This window comes from Podarcis liolepis (assembly GCF_965112155.1).
Source record: "Podarcis liolepis genome assembly, chromosome: 10".
Taxonomy (NCBI): domain Eukaryota; kingdom Metazoa; phylum Chordata; class Lepidosauria; order Squamata; family Lacertidae; genus Podarcis; species Podarcis liolepis.
Window position 1 is genome coordinate 47197338 of NC_139562.1, and position 26583 is coordinate 47223920.

A 26583-nucleotide genomic window follows, 5' to 3' on the forward strand; every position below is an offset into this window, starting at 1 on the left:
GCCAAAAATTAACTCATTACTGTTGCCACGGTGAGTGTCCCTTCACTCTATAGCTTAAATCTGGATGTGAGAGGGGTCAAAGGATGAAAATGGCATCTTGTCCCTGCAATTGCCTCCAAAGCTGATCAGGACCCTGCTCCTTCCCAGGTGCAAAGTCAATGGCAAGCACAAATTTTGGCTGACCCCCTGCTTGTAACATGCCCATAACACGTAGAAGCCAACGCGCTAGTTCTAGAATCCAGGGTAATTGGTTGGTACTTTGCTTTAAAGAGAATGGGTTGTAGCCCATTCCCAGGGGAAGTGGCAGGATGAAAGAAAAACATCTTGGACCCATGCTTAGATGAAGTGTGGATAAACCCAGAATATATTTGTTCCTAAAATGTAAGCCTCAATCTTCAATGATCAATGAAATTCCAAGAGTGGCTTACGAGAGAGAGAGAGAGAGAGAGAGAGAGAGAGAGAGAGAGAGAGAAGCAGCAGCAGCATATATTGTAAAAGAAATACATGTATTTGACTTCTTTTTTTACATTTACCAAAGAAAACTTATTTTAATTTTTTATCTGGAGTATCTATGTCCACTGGATTTTGTAGTCCACCAGAACCATGGTGAGTGACTAGAACAACCGCAAACATTTAAAGATTATGCAGCAAGGCTATAAAAAACTGCATGGTCTTGCTTTTTGGAGTGACACATTGAGACAGACGTGACATATCGAGATTGCTGAAGTGTAGAGGAAAGATAGCCTACATTTGCTTTCCATGTCAATCAGTATGAACTAAGCAAACATTCATTGTGTTTTGGGGAAAAACCAACCTGCCACAATCTGGTTACGAAATAATAACATGCTGATTCGGGCTGTGAGTTGAAAAAACATTTTAGTCACACTAGTTTTTTTATTATTATTGTACAGTCCATAAAATGTCAGCATTTTTATTTTAAAGTGTGTGTAATAGTGAACTGACGGGAAGCCTTATTAAGGCAGATAGAGGCAGACACCTGCCTTATCATTAATCGATGTGGAAATTACTATCATCATAGTGTAACCTTAAGCTTGTGTGGCTATCATTGTTAAACAATTGTGTATGGGTTCTCCAAAATCCATAGAACTCATCATCATCATCATCATCATCATTTTATTTTATATACCCCTTCTATGCCAAAATGGCTTCTAAGAGATTTCATTACTTCTCTGTGTGGGATTTTAGATACTTTGGATGACTAATACGAATCGTTATTTAATTATTGTCAGCTAATGATTGTTAAAACAGTGAGAAGAGTTGGAGAACTTGGGTTGTGGGTTGAGCTAAATTAATAATAGGGAAATATCTGGAGTGCAGGGTGGAGAGAAATATATCTAATGGGCCCATATTTTCCAATAAGGCATGGTTCCTAACTTCCATGAGAAGAGATGGATCCCTGGAACGGGGCTTTCTTAGCTTCCCGCTTAACCTGATGTGCCTCCCCCAGTTCTGTTTGTGAACTTTCCAGAACAGCAAAGGAGTTTGAAGCAGGAAGGTGAAATAGGCAAAAGTCACAGAACCCCTTCACTTCCTTGAGTGAGTTGAAATGCTTTCTGGTTTGTGCAAGATGCTGTTGGGTCCACACATAAGATAGTGGCCTGTGCATTAGTGACTTAATAGGTTTATTTTCATCCTATCAGTTTATCTTTTGAAGTCCAGGACATTTAGAATATACAATATTTTTTTGTTTGTGAGTTGTATTGCCCCTCTTCCCTAATTTCTCCTTGGATACTACTTAATGTAGTATCAAATTAAGCAAACTTTTGAACTTCTATGAATTTTATTGCATTGAAATGTAGGCATTTCTTATATGGAAAGTTGTTGTTTGTCTTCATTAAAAATCGAATGAAAGTTACATTTCTGTTTTGCACTTTATTGGGAAATCTGGTTATTCATTGGTCTAATCTGTTGTTTAGATTATTCACTGATCTAATCTAATCTATTGAAATGCACTTCCGCACCATCATCCTTTGAAATGCATTCATAAATTTAATTGACCATTCTGTTTAATTTGATTACGTTGGCATGAAAACCTAAAGACGTCCCATTCATTCTCACTAATGGCTAAAGAATGAGAAATCTGCAGCCTTTAAAGTTTTTATTTCAGCACTAATTTGTTTTCAAAGTGTTTTACAACAAACTAAATATACTAAATAGCTTGCATTTCAGGTGCCCGTTGGTGCATATAGGTGGTGCTTGATTTCTGCTTAGAAGGTGGGATGTGGCATCTCTAGGGAGCCAGTTGTGCTGTGTAAAAACTATTAAATAGAATTGTGTGGAAGCAAACGAAGTCTTAAGAATCAGTGAGACAACCCAGAATGTAAATAAGAATTTCAGAGAGAAGGGGAAGTAGGGCCAAAGCTCACTAAGGTTTACATGCTTACCAGGGAATAAGCGTCTGAATATAGAGTTGTACTATAAGAGTAGAAAGGGACCAAAATTTACATTTCTGCTAATTCTTTGCTGTCCTGTTTGCTGAGATTTATTGTTTGACAACATAAATTTCCAGGCTTGTGAGTTAGTGCACATGAATGAGCATCCAACTTGATGGCTTCATTTGTTTCTATTTGTGCCTATGAATACATGAAGTTTCCTTATACGTTTAGTCTGTCTACTCCAGTACTTTGACAGGCCGTTGCTCTGTAAGGCTGAGCTAGAGGTGTTTCCAGCCCCACAGCCCATAATCCTTTTAAGTGGGGATGTGGGGAACTGAACATAGAACCTTTGCTCTACCAATCATGTTGTGTCTATTGAGCTATCGATCTTTCTCTGATTCACAGCCTCTCCCCAAAAGCCAGCAACTTGTGGTCATCACACAGTTTTCTAAAAGTGATAAATTAATGACCAGCCATAGCAATAGAAAGCACTGCATGATCTACGCATAAAACAAGGCTGAGATTAAGGAGACCTGCTTGTTAGTATCTGAAATATGAAGGCCAATATCCATGGCTATTCCTTCCAGTCTCAAGAGTTAAGTTTCGTTCTACCTTATTGTAATTCTGCCTTCCAGAAGAATAAGAGTTACAATTTGCCAGAGTTTTCTGCAGCACAATTTTTGTGGTAATTATTAACCACACAGCTTATACAACAGGGTTGCCTTTTTGTGGCAAATGCCAATCCATTGAAAGCTCCAAAGCACTCCATCTGTCCACAGCTCAGTTCATGACCACCAAAGTCCATTTGAAAGCCCATGTTGTGTATGGGGGTTGTCCTTCAGTTTTTTATTAGCAAGTGTAATGGGGCAGAAGGGTGCGGGAGAAGAAAAACTTGTTGTTGTAGTTGTTGTCGTCGTCATTTAAACAAGAATCAATGGCAGGCTGACATTATCAATAAGAATATTCCATCAATCCTGTTTTAAATTAATAGTCCAAATTGGTGTCTAGACGAAAGTTCAAATGAAGAAAGGGCAGTGAGATCATACAGCCTTGTATTATGTACTGAAGTTCTCACCCTGGGCCAGCAGGGGATACTGTAGATAGTTTTACTCAGGTCCACATATGCAAATAAGGGATCGAAAGTGACGTTCAGTGATTGGATAGTTACAGAAAGTTGTTACAGTTACGTTGTACTGGAGCTCTATATAAGCAGGCTGGCTGAACCCTTCAGTTCAGTTCTGTTCTGACCTGTGAATAAACAAGAGCTGTTTGGAGAATCGCTGTGTCGTCTGATATGTTCACCCACAACTTAACACCTTGCAATATAAATCTTTTTGCCACCATAATGTCAGGGACTGGGCAGAGGAGGAATGGTGGAGACTGCCTCCACAACCTGACCCTTTCAGGGAGGAGCAAGAGGAAGACAGTATAGATTCACAACAGTGGTTTGCAGGAGGTCACAGCTCATAGGCAAATGAGGGGGAAAGTTGGGAAATAATAGGAGAGGAGGAGGAGGAGGAAGCGAGGTGACTGCTGATAGACACAGTGTCATTGGAAAGCTTTCCAGACCCCACCCCCAGAACCTGGCGAGCCTTGAAAGTAGGAGAGCAAAGAGCTCAAAGACAGAGGGCATGTAGCAGCACCCGTAGAGATGATGAGAATGACGAATAAGGAAGTGGGAGAGAAGGGGGGTGGAATTCACTTAGGACAACGCCATTACCCAAGAGGCTGGGTTCTATAGTCTCTCTCTTTTCTGGGCAACCAGCTGGGAGCTGCTGACAGCATCCTGACACATAAGGGCTCTCAGAATCCACTTAAGTTGTCCATCTGTTTGTCCCCACCACAGGTATATAGTTTAAGAGTGCATGGACATCCATTCAAGGGTGTGTGTGTATGTGTATCTGGGGCACCTTAGGATGCTGTTAGGTGTGTGCTTTTCACAGTAGAGAATTACTATCAGACATGTGCCTGCTTTGGCTGGGGTGTGTGAGAGAACAGGATGCTGGACTAGATGGGTCATTGGCCTGATCCAGCAGGCTCTTCATCTGTTCTGGAATAGGCATTTTCAACATTACATTGCCAACAACTTTGTGAATCAAACAATACCTTCTTGTTGAGGTGCCATGAAGTATAGTATACTCTAAACATCCGCTTTTGTTGGGTCAATCTCATTTTTAAATTTAAAGAAACCCTGCATATGGATGCTAAAGGAACTTTAATGGAACACTCAAACTCTCTGTTTCCATTCACCTCTAAGTTCCTGAACATTCAATTTACAGCATTCCAATAAACATTTATAAACAGCTATTAATGGGTTTAGTTTTCTGCGAATATCCATTTATTTCCTCCAGCAGCACAGTAGATGCTGAGGCACTCAAAGCTAACAGTCCAAAAATAGACTCTAAAACTGCTCTAGTTGAAGACGCTAGCATTCAGCAGTAGTGGATAAGTGGTACCTAAACTGCAAAACTGCAAATGGCAAAAATTCTCCATCTGATCCTATTAACTGATCTAATGTATAAATCCCACCATCAACCCATGTCTTCCACAAAAAGGACTGTGCCTCTATTTTCAGGTCTTGATTACTCAATAAAGTTAATTTATCATGAGCATGTTAATCAAAATGTAACTGACAAGACATTATATGTCAAGTCCGTGTTGCGGAAACAAAATGTTAGTATATTCTATTTTAGAAATGTTGTTAGCTGGACTTCACATTCAAGTTCTGGGGCTGTCCAAGTCTTTCTAAGCACTTAGGGGCCAAGTCCTAAACTCTGCCAGTCTGTTTGAATAAATAATGTTGTTTTCAGGTCCTTCCATAATGATATTCCATCCTGAATATTCTGCATCCATCACACTTCCCAAGAAACTGGCTGTCCTGCTTCCTTATATTGTTTAAAAGAGAAGTTAGCATCTGTTAGTTTGTTTGTTTTGCAGAAATACTGGATCCCTGAACTGGAAGCTTTTTCCTGTAAGCTACCAATTCCTTTCAGTTGGTATATCATGGTATTTTGTGTCATTAACATTCACCTTGAACTAGAGACAATATTGATACTGTCTGAATATGTTTGATTTTCCACTCTCGGCATTGTTCATCATATTGAGCGTGCATCCCATAAGTCTAATACAGAACAAAATAATACTTGGCCTAGCAAAGCATCATCTGCAACAAAATATTTCAAAACTGTTATTGGGAGAAAACCTTTTTTTTTTAATCGATGGATAGCAAACAGAGGTTTTACATCTCTCCAGCAAGAAGCTTATTGGCATGTGAAGAATTTGCAATGCCTCCCCTCTCATTTCCCAAAATACGTGGTCAGTTGAGTGAGGAAGAAACACAGATGATAAATTTTCACATGAAAGATGGTAAACATGTAAAAGTAACAGGATTGGTGGGACTGCACCAGAGAGCCTTATTGGGTAGTGTGATTAGACTCTGCCCAGGGAGGCCTGTCCTATTACAGTGGTACCTTGGTAGTCGAACGGCTTAGTTGTCGAACAAATCGGTTCCCAAACTTCACAAACCCGGAAGTGAGTGATCCGGTTTAAGAACGTTCTTTGGAAGCCGAACATCTGGCGCTGCTTCCGCACCTTGGTTTCCGAACCGTTCCTTGTACCTGATGATGATGATGATGATGATGATGATGATGATGAACTTTCTGTTTCAGAAAGCTTTGGGGTTGCTTGGTTGACTTCTCACTGCCTTTATTCTGTTTTGGTTTACAGCTTTTAGTTTTTGCGGCCTGCTGTTTTTAATCTCATCCTTTTTGTTGTCCGTTATATGTTATTTTGTGTATTGTTAGTTGCCTTGAGCAAAATGCATTTGGAAAGCTGGGTTATATTTTAAATTATATTTTAAGAAATTAAATGTTTCTTTACAGGCTGACACACTTATCCCCTCCCCCCTTTGAAAAACACATGTGCCGACATTTTCCAGAATGAAATGTTTTCTGTGGTACTTCTTGAAATAACTCCAGTTTTTACACTATCAGGAAATATGTTTGCAGTACATTCATCTGCATTAGAGCTGAAATTTTCAGCTAAGACGGGGCCACCAATAATAAGATGGTATCAGTATGCCTGGGGGAACCCCAAATTTTACAAAGTACAAGAAATCTGTAAGGTGGGGGGAAACCCTAAGGCAGAGCTTTCCAAACTTTTCAAGTTGGTGACATACTTTTTGGACATGCATCATTTTGTGACACAGTAATTCAGTTTTACTAGCAAACCGGAGGTTAAACTAACCCCTTTGCACCCCTAGGAGAAATGCGAGCAGGTTTCACACAACACACCTACACACTGCAGCTGGCACACTAATGTGTCACAACACACAATTTGGAAAGCTCTGTCCTAAGGGAACACCCTACCCACCACACCCACACCAAAAAAACACCCCAATCTAATGAAGACTGACAAATGGGCACAGAATGCTGAGTGTCTTGGGGGAGGGGGTTGGAGGTTGGAATGGAGTTGCTTGGAAAAGGGCATGGCTGGCTGTCTAGAACCCGAAGCAGGAGCACTCCATACTGCCAACTTTCTTCACTATTTTCTGAACGCTATTCTTCTGATCATATTGTCTTCTCTGCCTGCAGCCAGCCACTCGAGGCCAAACATACAATGTTCCTGCCCCAAAATAGCTGTTGTGTTCTGAGCAATAAGGTAATTATAAGGTATCTCAGCCTAGGAAGCAAGATAAGCCCTTCCCTTAGCACAGACCTTTCTGACGACATCTACAGTGCAGACGGCCTCTTAAGTTGATGCGTTTCTGCTTTTAAAGAAATTGTGCAAAATAAATAAATGAATGTCAACCTCTTGTTTCCACAGCTCACCATGTTAAAACTGGAACTTGTGAAGTGGTGGCTCTCCACCGATGTTGTAATAAGAACAAGATAGAAGAAAGATCGCAGACCGTCAAGTGCTCCTGCTTCCCCGGGCAGGTAGCAGGTACCACACGAGCAGCTCCTTCTTGCGTTGATGGTGCGGCACATTCTGTGGTTTGTTCTTCCCTCTCGAGTCATGCTCTGCCGAGTTCTTTAAGCGATTGCCTTTCATTTAATCCTGCCAATATTTATAGTGATAAGGAGGATATTGAGAGTTCTTTGGAGGTATATATATATATACCCAAGGTGAACAATAGCTGGAGATTTGAAAGTGAATTACCAAGCCTGGCTGTGAAATGAAACCTCTAGGGAAACACAACTTGATGTAAAACTCCGAGCGCCCATACGGCTGTATCAAGTTCGCTCATTTTAATATCTGCTGCTAAAGCTACATCAGCGCATTTGCTCCATGAGCTGCTGTTTCACATTTCCTTTATATTATTTTTGCCACAAAGAAGAAAAATCAAGGCAAGGAAGTCATTTTAACATGAGAGCAGCACAAAGAAATAAATGCTTTCTTTGCATTCGGTAGAGAGATTTTTAGATGGTCCATGTTCCTTTGCCTGCTCTGCAAAAAGCTTGTGTTTTCGTGGTGCTGCGATGTCAGCTATCACAGAAACAGTAACTATATCATCTTTTGAGAATACATTTATTCCAGACACATTAGACCTGAATGTTCAAGTGTTAAGAAATATAGGCCGAAAACATAGAATATAATGAATCTTTTAACATGAGAGCAACTCAATGAAACTGGAGAAATGCGAATTCTGAAAGCCATTTACAGTGGTGCCCCGCAAGACGAATGCCTCGCAAGACGAAAAACCCGCTAGACGAAAGGGTTTTCCGTTTTTCGATGCGCTTCGCAAGACGAATTTCCCTATGGGCTTGCTTCGCAAGACGAAAACGTCTTGCGAGTCTTGCGATTTTTTTCGCTTTTTCTAAGCCGCTAAGCCGCTAATAGCCTTTTAGCCGCTAAGCCGCTAAGCCTTTAATAGCCGCTAAACCGCTAAAGCGCTAATAGCGCTAATCCGCTAATAGGGTTGCTTCGCAAGACGAAAAAACCGCTAGATGAAGAGACTCGCGGAACGGATTATTTTCGTCTTGCGAGGCACCACTGTAAATAGATGTGAGAGGCTTTTAAGCCATTCCAAAGAGAGACATGTTGAAAATAAGCCAAACATTTCATAATTCCGGGTCATTTTTCTGCCCCGTTGTTGGTTAATGTCATTTTGATTGCTGTTCAAATTCACATATATGCAATTTTCATTTTGATTTCGTAATGCATATATTTATTTATTGTTAAAACAATGCAGATCATAGTTGACATTTATGACTTGGCTAATATTGCCCTGACAATATTTCCATGGAATAAGTTAAAAATAGCACCAATATAAAAAAAAACAACAGCATGCCTTTCTTCTTCTTCTTCTTCTTCTTCTTCTTCTTCTTCTTCTTCTTCTTCTTCTTCTTCTTCTTCTTCTTCTCTAGCTTCAATAGTGGAACAAAAATGGTGGTGCCACATGCAGCCATGTCTTGAAGGGGAAGAATGCAAAGTTCTTCCAGATCGAAAAGGATGGAGTTGTTCTTCCGGCAATAAAGTGAAAACAACAAGGGTAAGTACCTTGACACCTGTCTGGCAGCTGTTGCATCACCAGTAAAGAGGACAGAGATCTGCATATAAAATGCATCTGTAACCTGACTTCAACTCAGTCCAAGTCAGTATGTCTCAGGGTCAGAAATGATGGGAGCTGTAGTCTTAATAGCTTATGGCAGGAACCATTTTGGCTATGCCTGATATATATGCATTTAGAATTAATGATGAATTTAAATACGAGCACCATATTTGGGAAGACCAGGTGAGACTTGTGCACCTGCTCAGTCAGCTGTCCAGTTGTCAACTTTTGATGGGCAACTTCAACACCCCTGCTCTCACTTCTTACAGTTCTTATGTTACCTGTCTGAAATTAAGCCCAGAACTCTGCAAATCCTAAAAGGCATTCTGTTTTAATATCAGCTCAGTTTCCACAGATTAATCCATATCACTAACTTTTTTTAGAAAAAGTTTTTTTCAAGAGATTCCTGTTGCTCCTCTCCCCTGCCACGTCAGTTCAAATTAAATTGTGGGGGGTGGAAGAAGTAAACCATGCCTTTCATGTATGTATGACTATAGAACAGCTTATGATAGAAATTCCTTTGTCTCTATTCAATTAATTTATCAATTGCAAATCCATTCAAGACTTCTTCCGCAATAAATAGCATATAAAACATATAGATCCTCTAGATTTTTAAAATAACTTCACCCACAATCTTCAGAAATCCTAATTCAAACCCAGAACAAGTGATTTGGAAACTGCACTAAGAGTCAGCAATATATCAAATATGAATAACCTGTTTCGGCTTGTAAGAAGAAGATAATCCATAGATGTTCATGTATAACATAAGAATAACTCTAGTCAAAGGACCTGTTTGTCCTTGGTTCCATAGTCCCCAAAGAGCTAAAGTTCATAAATATATTTTAAGATCTTGTTGATCTCATGCTTCAAATCTGAAAGAATTTAATAGGGATGTGCATAAAGAATCAATACTGTAGTACAAGAATAGTGCCTTATAGCTTCCTTTTGATTAGAGTCTCTTTTGTTTCACGGATGTTTTGGTGTTGTGCGACAAAATAGCAGTATTCAAAGGCAATGGACATTTAGACTGATTTAAATGCAGATCTGCTTCTGTGAAGGACTTATCAAAAGAAATAGAAAGGACTAGATCAAAGGCGCCCCAGCCGCTCCGAAAGACATTCCTGTGCTGTGGCATTTGAAAGCATTGCTCAGATTGTACTACAGCTAATACATCTTGCGTATCTGGTTTTCATATGACGGGCAGCACCCAAAATTAAGTTGCTGGCCAACATAAGATGCACTCCACCATGTCTACTAGCCCCATTTTATTTGTGTCCTTATTTTTAGCTATTTTTTTAATGAGAGGGAGAAGAAGGGGCAAGTCAGAAAGATGGCATTGACAGTGGCCAGAGATATGGGAAAGCTGGAGGCAAAGACAGTGGTGGAGCAAGAGAAGCAGGAAAACAGACGTACAGTAGACAGTTAAAGAAAAGTGAAGAACACCCCGTTGCAGTTAAAGGCTGGCCCCTATCTAAAAAGTTGGGTCCTGTGCTTTCTAAGCAGCTGCTTTAGAACACCTCCCCAACAGCAGTTTACAAGAGCATTTACTCGTTAATCATTCCAGTGCTTCTGTTTGGACATGGGGATGTGCTACCAATTTAAAAAGTGACAACTCACGGGCCAGGTAACAAAGTACAGTTAAACTTAACAATGCACTGTAAATGGTTGCCTCTGTTATATGAAACTGAAACCACAGCGGCACTTACAAACCAATATCACACTTTGGAAAGCATGTCAGATGTTTCAAAAGTGCTAAGCAGCAAGGAGGTCTCATTCTCTGAATGCAGTGATAACTCCCCAAAATGCTTATTTGCTCTTGGCCACAAGGTTTGCAAAAGTACAAAAAATATATATGTAGGGAAACCCCACACACAAGTTGGGTCAATTGGAGGATCCTCAAAATAGCCTGGTAAGGACTAAGAACGCTCAGTGTCCATGGAACGCTGATTGGCAGTTGGAAGGAGGGAATGGAAAACTCTGGAGGGGGAACGGAATCGAGTATGGTATAGAAGGGTACAGCTGACTGACAGAAACAGTGAGTGGGAGCATTCCACATTGTTCCATTTTGTAGATCTTGGACAATTTCCTAGTTTTCTAGTACTAGTTTTCTAGTTATTCTAGTCTTCTGCACACATCTAGGGAATACGTTCTATTGAACTCAGTCAACTTTGAATTTTGGCACAACTTGCCAAGGAAGAATTTACGTATCAGAATCATCTAGTAAGGCCAACCACTGCAAGCACTTGATTTCTCACTTGACTGTAGCATTGTCTTGGGAAACAATGTTCATAATACCCCTTTACCATTGAGACTGTATAAGTGTATAAGCTAGAGCCGGGGGAAATCAGCAAGTCATAATCATAATCAGTTGAGCCTCCTCAACTAATTAGGGTGGGTTTTTTCCCTTTTGTAAATAGGAAACATATCAGCATAGGCTGAGGAGATGTCATGAAGGCTGTTATTTTATGGTGCATGTATATGCATGTTAAACCAGTGCACATGACAATCTATATGTGGGTTTCATACATTTTCATACATGTGTAGGTTTCATACATTTGTTTCATGGAGAGGCCTTTATATTTCTTAGATCAGTTGTCCCGTAGTTTCTGTCCTGATTCACAGCAGGTTTCCAAGACAGTCAAAGATGGGGTTCTTTACCTGAAAATGCCAGGGATCATCCTAAGAATGCCTATATGTAAGTGAGTACTCTACCCTGAGTGATGGTTTTTCTTCTGTGGGAAAATCCCAAGATGGAGGAACAGAGACACACTGCTCAGTGACTAAATCTGTACGTTCATTTCTACATACTGCATCTAATGGTTAGTTCCATATAAGATGGGTTTAATGAACGGAACCAATGCAAGATGCCTACTTATATATTGTGAGGACCATGGAGTTCGTAATATATTATACATTTCCAGACAAGAAGCTTTAGATACCATACTACCAAATTATTTCAAAAGTCACTGTAGCCCAGAGAGGGAAATAGCCAAGCTCTTTTCACACGCTAAAGGCTGTTACTTATCATTCTTATGCCCTGTCTCACATATCCTAAAACCTTTTGGATATTGATATTCAGCCAACAGAAAGAGCTAGGAGATTTGATGTGAAACCTGGCCTTTCTCCAATAGCTGAATGAGATTGGGCAATGAAAGTAGAGCTCTGTGCACCTGTGTCCAAAAGGGAACCTGAAGACTACACTGTTTGTCAAAATGGTTCTGAACTGATACATCTTTAAAAGGACCATTACAGAGATGATAATAATTGATAAGATTAATGTATTCATCAGTTGCTGAAAGTTGTTTCTATAGCCCTCATGATCCTGATTTGTTCTGCTAGGACTGCTTCCGTTTAGTTGACTTCCCACTGAGCAGAAAAAATAAGGGTGGATAAGGAGGAACAATAAATACAGAAGGGTTGAAAATGAGTCCCTGGACTTAGGAGTGGAATTTATCTTGAAACCAAGGCTGATATTAGTGTCAATGAAACAGCTATGTCAGATGATGATCTTGTCCTCCTCTGAATTACAACAGATGTATGTGCACTTTAGGCAGCTGCAAAGAAGGGTGGGAGGTGGACAGAGTAGAACTGTCAGAAATACGGTTCTCTTGTTGTCTTTGCAACTGCTTTCTCTCTCAGCTTCTTCTCAAAAAATAGGTCTGTAGTTCTGATTAAGATAAGATTTGTCACAGTGAATCATTTATCTAGAACTCTAGTATGCAGGGTGTTCATTGCAGTGTTCCTGATAGATCCTGCAGCCCAACTGTGGTCAGCACACTAGAAGAGCAATGAAATATTTCTCACATTCAGGGTGCAATTCTCAGCTCATTTAATCTGGAATAGTAGTTCTTCAAGGCAGAACACATCGGTAAGAGTAAGTTGAAGACTACTAAAGGTTTTATTTGTAGAATGTTGTTTAAGACTGCAGTTTAATGTGCATTTATTGGAGGTTGACCTCAATACATTTATTTACACTGGTGGCCAAAATTGTGGAAATGCCACTTCTTTTTGGAGTAATACCATAACATTATATATCAATGGAAAGAAAATTTAATGAAGAATGCAATGCAACAAAGTTTGTTCAATTATCTGTATTCTATCAAAGGTTATAGCCAAATAACCAGAAAAAGGAAGCACAAATTGCTTAGGTTGATATGCAGTAGCTTTGAACGTAGCCAATGAGCATGAGTGTTTTTAGAGAGCCAATCAGGTGTTATGAGCCATCAAACCTCGGAAATACACTTTCCCCAAAAGTTTTCCACAATTTTGGCCACTAGTGTATTGACCTCAGTAGGACTTACTTCCAAGCAGACATGATAGGATTTTGCTGATAGAATGATTTTTCCCCATTCCTTTTTTTAATTTTTGCTCCTAAATATGCTCAAGAGTCAGACGCAACTAGGGGTGGAAACAAAATTATATTAAAGCCAAAGATTCAAGCAGAGACAAAGCATGCGCAAGACGTACAGGGATTTGGAGGTAGTCACAGTCAGAATCTGTAGCAGCAATTTGTAGATAATATTCTGTTGCACAAGTGGTGGGTCTGGGGGCAGGACAAAAAACTGTCGAATGTGGGAGTGCAGTACAGCCAGTTTAGAGTTGCTAGCTGGAGCCATAATAAGGCTATAGGAGCTTTCTGGAATGAATAGCTGTTCAATCTGCCAGAGTAGTTCTATGGTTGAGCAGGCAGGATTCCTGCCTAATCCGCAAGGGGATCTAGTTTCTTGGCCTGCCTCAGCCTTCCTGAAAGTCTGCCATGCCACTTGAACAAGCAGCTCGCTAGAACACGAATGGGTTAGGAAAAAGTAATGTATTAAAACTTGATTCATCCAAATCTCATGCTTTAAAAAACAAATTTAATTTTCAAATTACAAAAAAACCTAATACATTAAGCAACATTTCATTATCCAGTGCTACCTTAAGCACTCACTTAAAACATAACTAATCACTGTACATATACATGTGTATGAATGATTGATTTTTACCAGGACTTTTATTTATTTGCTTTTTAAGGTCAGCATATTTCAAAGAAAAAAAATGCATGGAAAGCTTGACTGATAGCTGTCCTTTCCTTCATATTTTGTTTAAAATGCAATTCTTTGTCATCACTTGTGCATCAACATCTGCTGATCTGTAGAAATAAACTCTCAGTAAGATATTACTCACAATAACTAGGTTTAATATAAACCCCAATATGAGGAATGTTTCATTTCCCCCATGGTCAGTCCAGAATTGTGACATTTTCATTAGTCCTAATAAAGGTATTGATATATCATGAGTTTCGTAAATAGGACAGTTTAGAAATGTTTTCGCCTTTCAGTGTAGGACCAGCCTTTCATTCATTTTTGTTTCCCCCCCCAATTATATTTTATTAAATTTTAACATTTTTAACATACACAGTCAAAATACAAATTTCTCTTTCTTTTTTTGACTTCCCACTCCTTTTTTCGTGCAGTTGTTGTTTCTCCCCTTCTGCTATACCCTATCTTCTATCTTATCAAATCATAATCACAATACTATGATCTAATTACTTCTGTTGTTCATAGCTCAAATCCTGCTTGCGACTTCATCATACTATAACATTTCTTCGAATGGTTCAAAAAAGGCATCCGTCCTTCCATAAAACACCTTCACACACCTTCGTTTGTTTGGCTTCCTTCTTGCCTCTTTCTAATCTAGTGCTTCCATTTCCTGCACATTTAATAGGTGTGTAGAAGAGGGGATTTCACCAGATGTAGCTGGTATGACAAGCTGCAACTGCTGGAATTTCTTCTTCAACACGTCTATTCAACATGCAGGAGTCCCGTACCCTTCTACGACTTTCTACTCTAATACTTCGAGAAAAAACGATTTGCACCTGAATCCTTACAACCCACCCAAAGAGCAAAACAGCTTCCAGGTGTTTTGGCTCTCCACACTGCTTCATGGCCCTTATCCTTTCACGATTTATTTGCTCTATATAGCATGCTTGTGATCTGTCACAATCTTTCCTACTTACATCTGTGAGTTAGGGCCACTGAGTGCTATTTATTTAGCACTAAAGCATGTGAATGGCTCTACAAGACCTAGATAAGGCCCAATTATTTCTCCAAAGCGCTTACATAAAACAAGAATTAATCACAGGCCTGGAAATGATCAGAGGGCAAGAAAGCGGGCTTGTGATTAAAGTTGTAGAGCTACTTGTTTATACTCCTGCACACCATGGCAGGTTTTTAATGTCCGATTATTTAACATTATAGTACACTTCAAGTCAAATCTAATTCAAAATGCAAGGCATACATATTTCTTCCTGGTAGGCTAGGGATATGCACCGATTCTGATTAAAACATATGAGTTTCCCTTCAGCAATTTGGTTTTCATCTGTTATTTTACCAGATGATAAGAGAATGGAAAAGGCTGATAGTAGTAAGTGAAACAGCAACATGGAATGCTTCATTCAAGGCTATGGAACACGTACCAGTTTTGAATGCACCTTGGCAATATTCTCAAATATCATATTGATGGCTCTTCAGCACTATTCCTTGGGAAATCACTGTATAGTACATAGAACCCTTTGTGAAAATTAGTGTCTTCCTACATCACAGTTACACTTTTGGTAACTAATAAACCACACAGTAAAAATTATACTCCAGTTCATTTCAGAAAGGGAATTTTCATTAAGCACAAATTCATCCAGCCTTCCATTATGAAGTCTGGTATTAGCATCTAATGAACCTAAACATCATAATGTTTTCCTGGAAGGCAAAGGCAAATATTTCTATAGCAGATAATTAAATGGAAATATAGTCATACATCTCCTTACACATATCTTTATTTTCTTTGCAAGTGAACCATTTCACCATTTTAGCATGGAAGGATTGGGAGTCTGAGGAGATTTCTCCTATGGTGTTTTCCTACAGTGATGTCTGCCATTACGCCCCACGTGTTGCTTCCTAAAAGTTTAATGGTCCCATTTTAAAGAGTGTAGAAATCTCGACTGCTGTCTCTAGGTCAGTGGTTCTCAAAGCGTGTGGAGATGTGGGAAGAGAGGGTGGTAAGTGTGGCAGGAAGGTTCAAGGGCAACCAAAATAACTCTTAAATATTTCAGTGTAGTATAATATCAAAACATTTTTTTCAAAAATGGGGGGAGAAATGGGGAATCTGGAGCCTAATCTGGTTTATTGTGGACTGACATTAGTTCTTTTGATGTTGTTTTTTTTAGTCATGCCCAAATTTACATAATAAACAATGGCATCAGATATTTCTAACATTTTCTTATAAGGACTGTTACTCTATCTGGAGTTCATCTGAAAGATATCTGTGCACATAGTGGCCACAATCTGGAAAGCTATATGCGCAGATGGGCCCCTTCGTTAGTTCACGAAGGCCAGGTATTGTGAGCAGAGTCCCTTCCATTTTGGACAATGGGAAAATCCCAGCTGTGGTCGTAGCGCTTGCACACTGGATCTCAGCCATTCTGTTTTTGAAGCATTTATCCCGTGGTCGTGAATTGCAGGCGTTGCATTAAGAGACAAAGGAAGAAGTGTATCGCAGAGGCAGAAGTTTTGTTTTATTTGTTGTGCGTGCAAGAGAGAAGGGGGTAGATTCTTGCTTAACTCCATTGATATCTCTAGCCATTATTTACGGGTTAGTTTCAGCTACTTAGAAGTAAATGCAGACTTTCCTTTTTAGTATGCTAAAGCATAAAAGACACCTGAAATTATGTGTCCAGAATAATGCAGATTGGGCCCCTCAATGGAACCAAACAAAGCAGCCCAAATGTGCATGAAATATGGGAGCGTGTCAGAGACGGGGATGACCCTTAAGCAAAGTGAGGCAGCAGATGCTTCCTCTGCTTCCCTACAGCCCTCAGGTAGGGGCAGGGAGATGCTTTCCTGCAACCAGCAACTTAGGCGCATGGAACCGATAAGGTGCTATCTTGTCTCTGGGCAGCAATCTTGGGGCCACCCTGATCTGAGTCCTTATAGATTTCTGTATGAAAGTGAATAGTGGGGGATGGGGCATGATACTAAAATTTAATTAAGCTTTTTTTTTTGTTATATACTAATTTAATTGCAAACAGTGTAGTGATTGCAGGTAATGTCATCAGTGCAGTTACATTACATTCCACCAACAGCTAACTGTAACTGACAGTGCCCATGTCGACCCTTAAGTAGTTCTCATTCAGTTGCATCCAACATCGCACAAATGTATTTCTTTTAATCCGGAGTGGGATTTCCTCTTCCTTCCTGCCCCTGTATGCTCCCCACATCTGCAGAGCAGATATTGGGGGTGCAAGGGGAGAAGAGAGGAAAGAGAAGTCCTATTACAGCTGTGAAAATCTGTTCTGCTAGCAGCTGGTGGGCAGCCACAGTTGGGTATCACTCACTGAGCTCAATGGGTAATACTCCCAGGTAAGTATAGGGTTACTGCTCAAATCCATTTATTTAGGCAGATATTTAACTTTCCAGTTTAATTTTTTTTTTACTGTTTTATCAGCTGCTTCTGTCTGTACTTATTATTGTTGTATTGGGGATTTTCATTTGCTTTTAATATAGTTGTAAGCCACCCTGAACATTGTGTGCACAGTGGAAGAACAGGATATAAATTTTCAGAAATATATTCCATTGCTTTCACTGGGACTTATCCACGACTAACGCTTGCTGGGTTGAATCCTGAGTCCTCTGTCCTTGCAGAAAAAGTAACATTCATGTGGCCTTCCCCCCTCTTTTAAATAAACGTGGTCTTCAAACAAACTTACATTTGTTCAAAATAAAAAAATTCCTTCCAGTAGCACCTTAAAGACCAACTAAGTTAGTTCTTGGTATGAGCTTTCGTGTGCATGCACACTTCTTCAGATACATGCACACGAAAGCTCATACCAAGAACTAACTTAGTTGGTCTTTAAGGTGCTACTGGAAGGAATTTTTTTATTTTGACTATGGCAGACCAACACGGCTACCTATCTATTACATTTGTTCGTTGGTCAGAATTACTACAATTTAATAAATTACTTCCTTGATTTACTTCAATTTAAAGAATGTTGATCTGCCTTAGGATAATTATATTGACAATATATTTCATTAACTTGGAACATTTCTCTTTTATTCTGTAAGAAAGAAGCTATATTTTTCTACAGCATTTAAAGACACTTTATCTTTTCCTTAAAAGCAAAATGCTCTGCCACTAATCCCAGTTTTTGTCTCATACAACTCATTCTAGTGCCTGATATGTGTTTGTTTCTTAGGCAAACGTGTAAAACCCTTCAAGAACAAGGAGATTTCTGCTGTGCCTGGTGACAATTTTTGTTTATTCCACATACACACACACACAATATTCTGGCTCCACGTTTGGGGCAATAGTTGTCATGAATCCTACTATTGGTCGGATTCTCAGGAAGGGCCAGAAGGTTCGTTGAGGAGTAAAGAGTCAAAACCTCTCCCGAAAGATGTTCCAGCCTTGCTTTGTTACTCACAGAGCAGCAGGTGTGTACAAATACAGGTTTTCATAGTTGTAGCGGTATTTAATGTATTGTACTGTTTCTCAAACTCACAGAGCACCATTTAATCACAACATTACCATTAGAAAAATTAAACATATTTTTTTTTGCAAAGTATTATGGGGCTGTTTGTACGGACAATAAGTTTAAAAATAGCATCGTAGATTCGTTATTGACTACAGTAGCCACATCCTTTGTGTATTTGTGTCCTCATGTGTCTGGTCAAACAAGTGTGGCTTTTGCAGAGCTTTAAGTTATCCCCTAGTGAAGCCTTGTTTTCATCTGTGTTCTGTAATAAACCTGTATTGCAGGCACCTAAACACAGGATTACCACCCTAAATGTACAAAAAACATAGCACAACATATTCAAATATTTAAATCCCAATAATATTGAAAGCATGATGTTCTTAATCTCCCTGGATTATCCTGGCCTATAAGGATAAAAGCCAAAGCAAAAACATGGTTTTTTAAAAGTGTATTATGGTAAATGCTGCAATTACAGTGATATGTGATAGATTGAAATAAGAAATGTAACTTTTGTAACTTGATTATTTTTCAGGTTTAGGCTTTAACAGTGGTACCTTGGTTCCTGAATATTGTTGTACGTTTCGGTTCTCGAAGGCTGAAAACCCGGAAGTAAATGCTTCCGTTTTTGAACATTTTCCGGAACCCGAACGTGCGACGCGGCTTCCGCCAAGTGCAAGAAGCTCTTGCAACCAATGGGAAGCTGCACCTCGGTTTTCAAACGTTCCGGAACGGATACGTTCAAGAACCAAGGTACCACTGTACATATTAAATCATTAGACCAACGTAAAATTCCATCCACTGTAGCCAGCAATATAGCATATTCCAAAACGGTGTTTAGCAGTCAACAAAGGCTTTCACAAACAGGTATTGAAAGCTCATCATAATCTGTGCCAGCCTTGTTTCAGAGAGGAGTTCCATAGAGCTCTATAGTAAAGGACTTCTCTCAGGTTACTGCACACTATGTCTCAGCTCATGGTGGCCCCACCAGGAGAATCTCCTCTAATTATGTTAGCAGACAGTCAGTTATATTTGGGAGCAGGTGTCCCTTTGTATATCCAGACTTGCAGAGTTGCACAGAGTTTAATATGTAAGCATGTGCACCTTAAATTTGGCTTTGTATCAAATTGGCAGCCAGTCTGAGCAGGGTTGCCCTAGTTGTTCTTATTATTTATTACCGTATTTTTCACTGTATAAGACGCACCAGACCATAAGGCGCACCTAGTTTTTGGAGGAGGAAAACAAGGAAAAAAATATTCTGAATCTCAGAAGGCAGAACAGCAAAAGGGATTGCTGCGCAGTGAAAGCAGCGATCCCTCTTGCTGTTCTGGCTTCTGGGATAGCTGTGCAGCCTGCATTCGCTCCATAAGATTCACACACATTTCCCCTTACTTTTTAGGAGGGAAAAAGTTAGTCTTATAGAGCGAAAAATACGGTAATTTTTTAATACCTGGCCATTTTTCCTGACAGGGACTCAAGGCGGCTTACAGATAAAAATAACAACAGTTACCAAACAATAGCCCATGTCTTCCTTACTTGCAATTTTACCTACAAGTTTATAATTCTGTCTTTCATCAGATTTGTATCCATGCTCATCTGTTATTTGTTCAGGTGTTTTCAAATTTCAAATTTATTGGATATGTGACAGTCGGGTCAATAGAATGTGCATATATATTTACTGGATTTACATATCTTCCCACTTTTACTTCTTGTATATTTTTGACATTTTGGGTTTAAGTGGTTCTAAATCTTGGACAAACAGCAAGGAGCACAGCCAACTTTTGGTCAATCCGAAAGAGGAGGGAGACATAAAAGTAAAATAAGAAAAGCATGTAATAGCAGACAGGGCACCTAACAACTGACATCGCAGTGTACATTGTTATGAAGCTCTACCTGCAGTTTTTAGTTTATAATGCACTTATGTCTCATAAGGAACTTTGTGTGTCCCAGTCAGTACTAAACACTGAGCCAAAAAACACCTCTGCTGTTTATGTTTTCACATCTTCCCTTTGGTTGCAACCCTTTAACTTGTTCATAACAAGAGTTGAGGTGAGCAGTAAGGTGCCATGTTTGCTGATAGCACCGAATATTTTAGGATTGTTAAAGCAAAAAGGGATAGCAACGAGCTCCAAAAGATTCTCTCCAGGCTGAGTAAGGAACATTAAAATGGCAAGTGCAATTAAGTTTCGGCAAGTATAACGTGATGCAAATTAGAAAGCAAATAGGCCAACACTACATTCATGCAGATGGCATCTGTGACAGACTAGAAAGGGATCTTTTCGTTGCAGTAGATGAAAACATCAACCCAGTGCTTGACTGCTGTGATGAAGGCAAATTCCATGTTAAGGATCCTTAGGAAAGAGATGGTTATCTTACAGCTTTTGCCACCTGTTATCAATAATATTCATAGATTAAAATATCTTTTGGGGGGGTCTCTGCTGTTTAAGAGCTTTAATTGGCTCATGCTATTGGTTTACAGTTTTTAAATAATTTGAATGGGCAAGAGGAAAATTCAGTAGTTAACAACAACGTTAAAGACAATCCTTCTTTCAAAATCCTTCTTTCAAAATCAAGTTTTACTTACCGTATTTTTCGCTCTATAAGACGCACCAGACCATAAGACACACCTAGTTTTTGGAGGAGGAAAACAAGAAAAAAATATATTCTGAATCCCAGAAGCCAGAACAGTAAGAGTGATCTGGCTTCTGGGATAGGTGTGTGAAGCCTCTTGAGGGCAGCGGGATGAAGGCTCCCCTGCCCTCAAGAGGCTTCGCACGGCTAAGCCAGAAGCCAGGACAGCAAGCGGGATCGCTGCGCAGTGATCCCTCTTGCTGTCCTGGCTTATGGGATAGCCGCGCGAAGCCTCTTGAGGGCAGCGGGAGGAAGGTTCCTCCAAGAGCCGTGCTCCCTTTAAAGAGCGGGGGGAAAGCCCCCGAGAGCCGCACACACGGAGCGCTGAGCAGAGCCTCCCGCCTGCATTTGCTCCATAAGACACACACACATCTCCCCTTACTTTTTAGGAGGGGAAAGGTACATCTTATAGAGCGAAAAATACAGTATCTCTTTGACGTTAAACGGACTTCCCTTCAAAGTTAAAGGGATTAAGCTGCCAGGAAGCTAGGTCAGTTGCATTGAACCATTCTGTTCCTAGTTAATAACAGAGAAGCTTGAGTTGACCCACGTGAAGAAATTGAGGCAGGAATCAGTGAAGATGGAAACGCCAGGCCAGGGCTGTTACTGTTTGTGGCAATAAGTAGAAAAGACACAAAACGAGAAGCACTGAGTGCATAGAGCTGACATAAATAGTGCTTAAACAGTAGGTTATGGACAACTCCAAATTTGTGAGATCACAGGTGTTTTTGAGTAGATTATTGCAGTTATCACATGATAGCCTAGCTATTTGGAACTTCTCTTATAAGACTCTTTTCAGCAAGACAGTATATTTGTGGGAAACTCTTTTCCCATTCAGCCTTGCGAATTGGATGTCAGCTGCTCATCTGAATCTACCCTAGTCTGTAAGAACTAATAAGCATCAACTGATAGCATCACAAGACATAAATGGTTTGGACATTAAATTGCTGCTGGGCCACTTGGAAAGCTACTGAAAGTAAAAATGTTCAGGGCACTCAGTGATAGGCAGCAACATATACATTTACTTCAAACAGCTAATTGTGTAACATGATTTTACAGAAGTACAGAATATTGTTTTTACCCATGAGGATGAAACACTTAGCAATTAAGGTGAAATCAGAAATAAATTCTGAGTTGCAGGACTGCAGTTTATTTGCTTTGTTTTACTTGCAGTTCATATAATGCCAGTTGTTTAGAATAACGTTTCAGATGACAAGAAAAAGGCACAGTACATTTGTACTGATTTTATACTATTCCTATTCTGGGATTGTTAACTCCAAATATATGTTGGAAATGAATCAAGTTGTTGTTGTTGTTGTTGTTGTTGTTCTTCTTCTTCTTCTTCTTCTTCTTCTTCTTCTTCTTCTTCTTCTTCTTCTTCTAACACCTTATAAATAAGATTCATGGGGAAATGTAATAATTTGGGACTTGTTTTCTGACTTTTAAGCCACTAATGTCTGTCACTGGATAAAGAACTTCATGTTCACCTAGGCTTTTTAAATAACTGATGGAGTCCGTTATTCTCACAATTTTTCAATCTGTGCTTTAACTTGTAAGGGTGGTATGAGGTACTTGAGTGTATTTATGTTGCTTTTGATTTATTTGGTTTTATATCTTCTGTATATTCTAATTGTTTTCTTATTTATTGCAAACCACACTAAGAACTTTATGTTATGCCACCAGTCAGTCAATCAGTCTTTGTTTCCATCATGTTTTCAAGCTTATTTCTGCAGCCATGGAAGTATTCATGGCAGGATGTTCCACATTTTGATTTTTTGACGTGGAAAGCTTGATAGAAAATATAATGACAATAAAAAACAAGATGATGAATGATGCCCAAACCAATAAGTTGGTTTTTTTCTCAGAATGCACAACTGTGAACTATGTTACCACAATCTCCTTTGCTTAGACAAATCACATACTGTTGATGATTTGATGAAAACATACAGCGCAGTTTCCAAAATCCTTATAACAAGTGCCTTCCCATCTGTTCAAAAATGTGTTTTCAGACAAACTCTGCTTTCCACAAAGTACAGAAATCATAAACTACCTCCATTCCACTTGCCTGGCTGTAGACGTCTACTGTAATCTATTACAACAGTCACACAGGAGACTTGATATTATTTGTTTTCAGGCCATGCATACATGTGTCACAGACTCAGGAGAGGCATTCCCCATTCCTTCCCATGTAGGAGGGAATATCTCTTCTTATGTGACATTTCTAAGTATTTATGGCAAAAAATTATACACACACATACACACTATTAATTTTATTTATTTATTAGATTTATTTCCTGCTCTTCACCAGAATACCCCAGGAATAGCTCAGTTGGAAGAGCATGAGACTCTTAATCTCAGGGTTGTGGGTTTGAACCCCACGTTGGGTAAAAGATTCCCGTATTGCAGGGGGTTGGACTAGATGACCCTCGTGGTCCCTTCCAACTCTACAATTCTATGAATAAACAGTTATTTTAAAAAAAACCACCCCAGATATAACCGTTACAATTATCAAACAAGTAAGACTATTCAAAATAGAAGAGAACATGAAGAAGGTAAGAAATAATAAGAAAAAACTGACAAAACGTAAAACTTATGGGGGTATGGTATTAAGGGGAGGCCACAAGAGTACGCTTGCTACACAAAAAGGTGTGGGACAGGAGGAGAATGAAATGCCCTTCCATTACCTTTCCTTGCTAAACTCCCTGGTTTTAAGGAATTTTCTCCCTGCTCTACTATGAGAGGGCAATTGTGGTGGCAGGGGTAGGGGAGGCTGCTTAAAAACAGTCTTCGCAAGTTGGGGGGGGGTGTCCACTGCCCCCACCATTTGTGTGACAAGTATATGACCAGTCCCCCTTTATATATGACATAGAGGCACACACATGCTTGAGATACATGTGGCTGCAAGTTTGGCCTTTACCAAAATACATACAAAGGGTTTGATCCAGGGCTGTCCTTCTATAAGCAGAAAGGCATTTCCTGAGTCAGTCCAACAGCTTTATGTTAGAAACAGAACTAAAACCCAGCAGTGTGCTTCTGTTAGTACAAAGCGGCGTATGATTCTGTTGCAGGAGGTCTGCTCCTGCAACAGCCATTGCACGTTCTCAAGAGATATGGTCTTGCTCAGTGTCTCAAGATGCATGCTCATACCAAATTTGTGCTCTCCAAAATCTTCCACTTTCTCTTGCGCAAGTGATCCTAACGGAGCCAACACCATATTTCTGGATCCAGCACACTGTTACAAAATAAAACTCCATATAGTAGTACCCTGTGATTTAAAAAGCCCTTTGCAAAAGCGTTCTAGCTCAGTGGTAGAGCCCATTCTTCTCCATGCAAAGTCTCCCTGGTTCATTCCCTGCCATCTCTTGGTGGAATAGACTCCTGTTTGAAACCCTGGAGATCTGTTTCCGGTCAGCATAGTTGAAACTGAGCTAAATGGAGGAATAGCCCAACTTGATATAAGGCAGCATTCGGTCTTTCTGTCCCATGCTCCACCTGTGCTTTGGAATAATGACATGTGCACACATATGCAACACATCTCAGCATTACCCATTCCACCTTAACTCGGTCTTAGGAATGATTTGGAGAAATCATTTTGGAGTACTTGGCAATCCCTCTTTCTTAACGCCCTGAAGAGTTTGGTGTCATCAGTAAACGTGGCCACTTTATAAACAAGTAGGAAAGCAAATAATGGTCCGTGGCAGAAGCTCCTTCATACATCCCTCTGCTGAATGTCTGGGAAACCTTTCTGGAACAGCAGGCTAGATTTTCATCACCCTATGGGGCAACTTTGGCAGATGGGTGGGGTCGCAGTTCAGTAAAAGCTAGAGGGACACATATTAGCCATTCTTCCTAACATCAGAACGGATTCTTCTTCATTCACCCCCTTTCTGTTTCTGAGCGGAAGACACCAATGAAGAAATGAGAAAGGCCCTCTCATTTGCTGCTACATTATAAATACCACCCAACCCCAGCAAAATCCTGTGTTGAGGATTTTACCTAGTGGTACAGCTTATTATGTTCCTATATGTCTTTGTATCAGAAAGGCACCTGGTCAGTTCGGTTGGCAATAAATATTGCTGCAAACATTCCTGAGATCATGGTCTTTCCAACAAGCGGCTCTTGTCCAGGTTTGTTAACTGTCTTACTTTAAATGTTGTGAGGATCCTATGCCCTTTTAAAATGTGTTTTTTTTTTGGGGGGGGGGTTATTGGGTTGTTTTTATTTTGATTATGTATTTTGTGGTTTTATATTTTGGTTTTATTCTGTGAACTGCCCTGAGACCTCCAGGTATAGAGTGGTATATAAATTCAATAAATAATAATAAAACAATAATATGTGCTATTCAATATATACCTAGCCATGATAACAGCATGTCCCTACCAAATATATAGAAAGCAGATTAGGGCTGTGTGTGTGTGTGTGTGTGTGTGTGTGTGTCCAAGACCAGCACTGGTGAGCAAAAACAGCCAAGCTGAATCTTTCCCTCTACACTGACCTCTCCAAAGTTAGTTCCTCTGTGGGCGATTGCTTCATGTCACAGAGACTCACAGGAGGAAAATTATTGGTGAAGTGCAATTTTGGAATGGAAATTGGAGATGGTAAAGAGCTCAGGTCCTTCCTCCCATGCTCATTGCACACATGCTATACTTTAAAATCTCTCTTCCCCACATCCTCCCTGTGCTCAACAACAACCCAATTCTGATGCCCAGGTCTATTTCTGTCATTTCCACCCTGCCTGCCAGTTTGGACCACTTCAGAAGTCGCCACAGTTTTGTAATGCAGTGGTTAATAGGCAGATTTTATCCTTCAGAGGACCTTCTGAGTTATTCCTGTGGTAAGTGATGCCACACGAGCCGAACATGCGCTCATCGAACTTCATCTGAGGTGTAAAATTCTTTTAGATTTAATTATCCATTGTTGTTTTAATATAGAAGTGGCGAGTTCACATGCAATTACGCTTGGCTCACAGCAGCCATTCACCAATTCAAATTAAAAAGTCTTGAAACAGCAGAGTAATTATACCGTAATTGCACACTGAGCACAGAGAAAATGAAGAGAGCCTAATTCTTTGTATTTATAACATAACAACCTATGTGGAAAAAAAGACATTAGCATAAAGGGAGCCATAACTCACCAAGTATGAACAAATTAATTCAAATAAATATTGAGGGTGTTATATCCTTTTCCATCTGTAGTACTGAGCAACAGCAAAAGTTAATTTTCAGATGTATTAATAATTAATTGAAAAGTTGATTGGAATTGATTGGAACACATTTGGAATGTTACTGTTCTCCTAGGATGTTTAAGATCGGCTTGGTGCCACTCTCAAATTCTGTTTTTCTATTTATATATATATATATAAACCTGGCACAGGACTTTACCTTCCAGCTGCTCTGTTGCAAACCTTACAGTCTTTCCAAAAAGGGAAGCTTCCTGTAAATAACATGGATGGATATTAGCTAAAATTTAACTGCATTTTTATGAAATTGACTTCCACATCT

At 39.7% G+C, this 26583-nt stretch overlaps 1 protein-coding gene across 4 annotated transcripts in view; it reads left to right on the forward strand.

The window, feature by feature from the left end:
• TAFA2 (TAFA chemokine like family member 2) overlaps window positions 1-26583 on the forward strand; it is a 151455-nt gene that overhangs the window by 117359 nt on the left and 7513 nt on the right. For 2 of the 4 annotated variants that reach the window (XR_014516625.1, XR_014516626.1), the window contains exons 3-5: window positions 7221-7373; window positions 8765-8889; window positions 18176-18413. Coding sequence is in view for 2 of the 4 variants with exons in the window: in XM_083463870.1 (XP_083319996.1) it covers window positions 7221-7373; window positions 8765-8889 (278 nt within the window). In the remaining 2 variants the exon portion in view is untranslated. The remainder of the gene's footprint in view (window positions 1-7220; window positions 7374-8764; window positions 8890-18175; window positions 18414-26583) is intronic. The other 2 variants (XM_083463870.1, XM_083463869.1) reach the window with 1 other exon arrangement.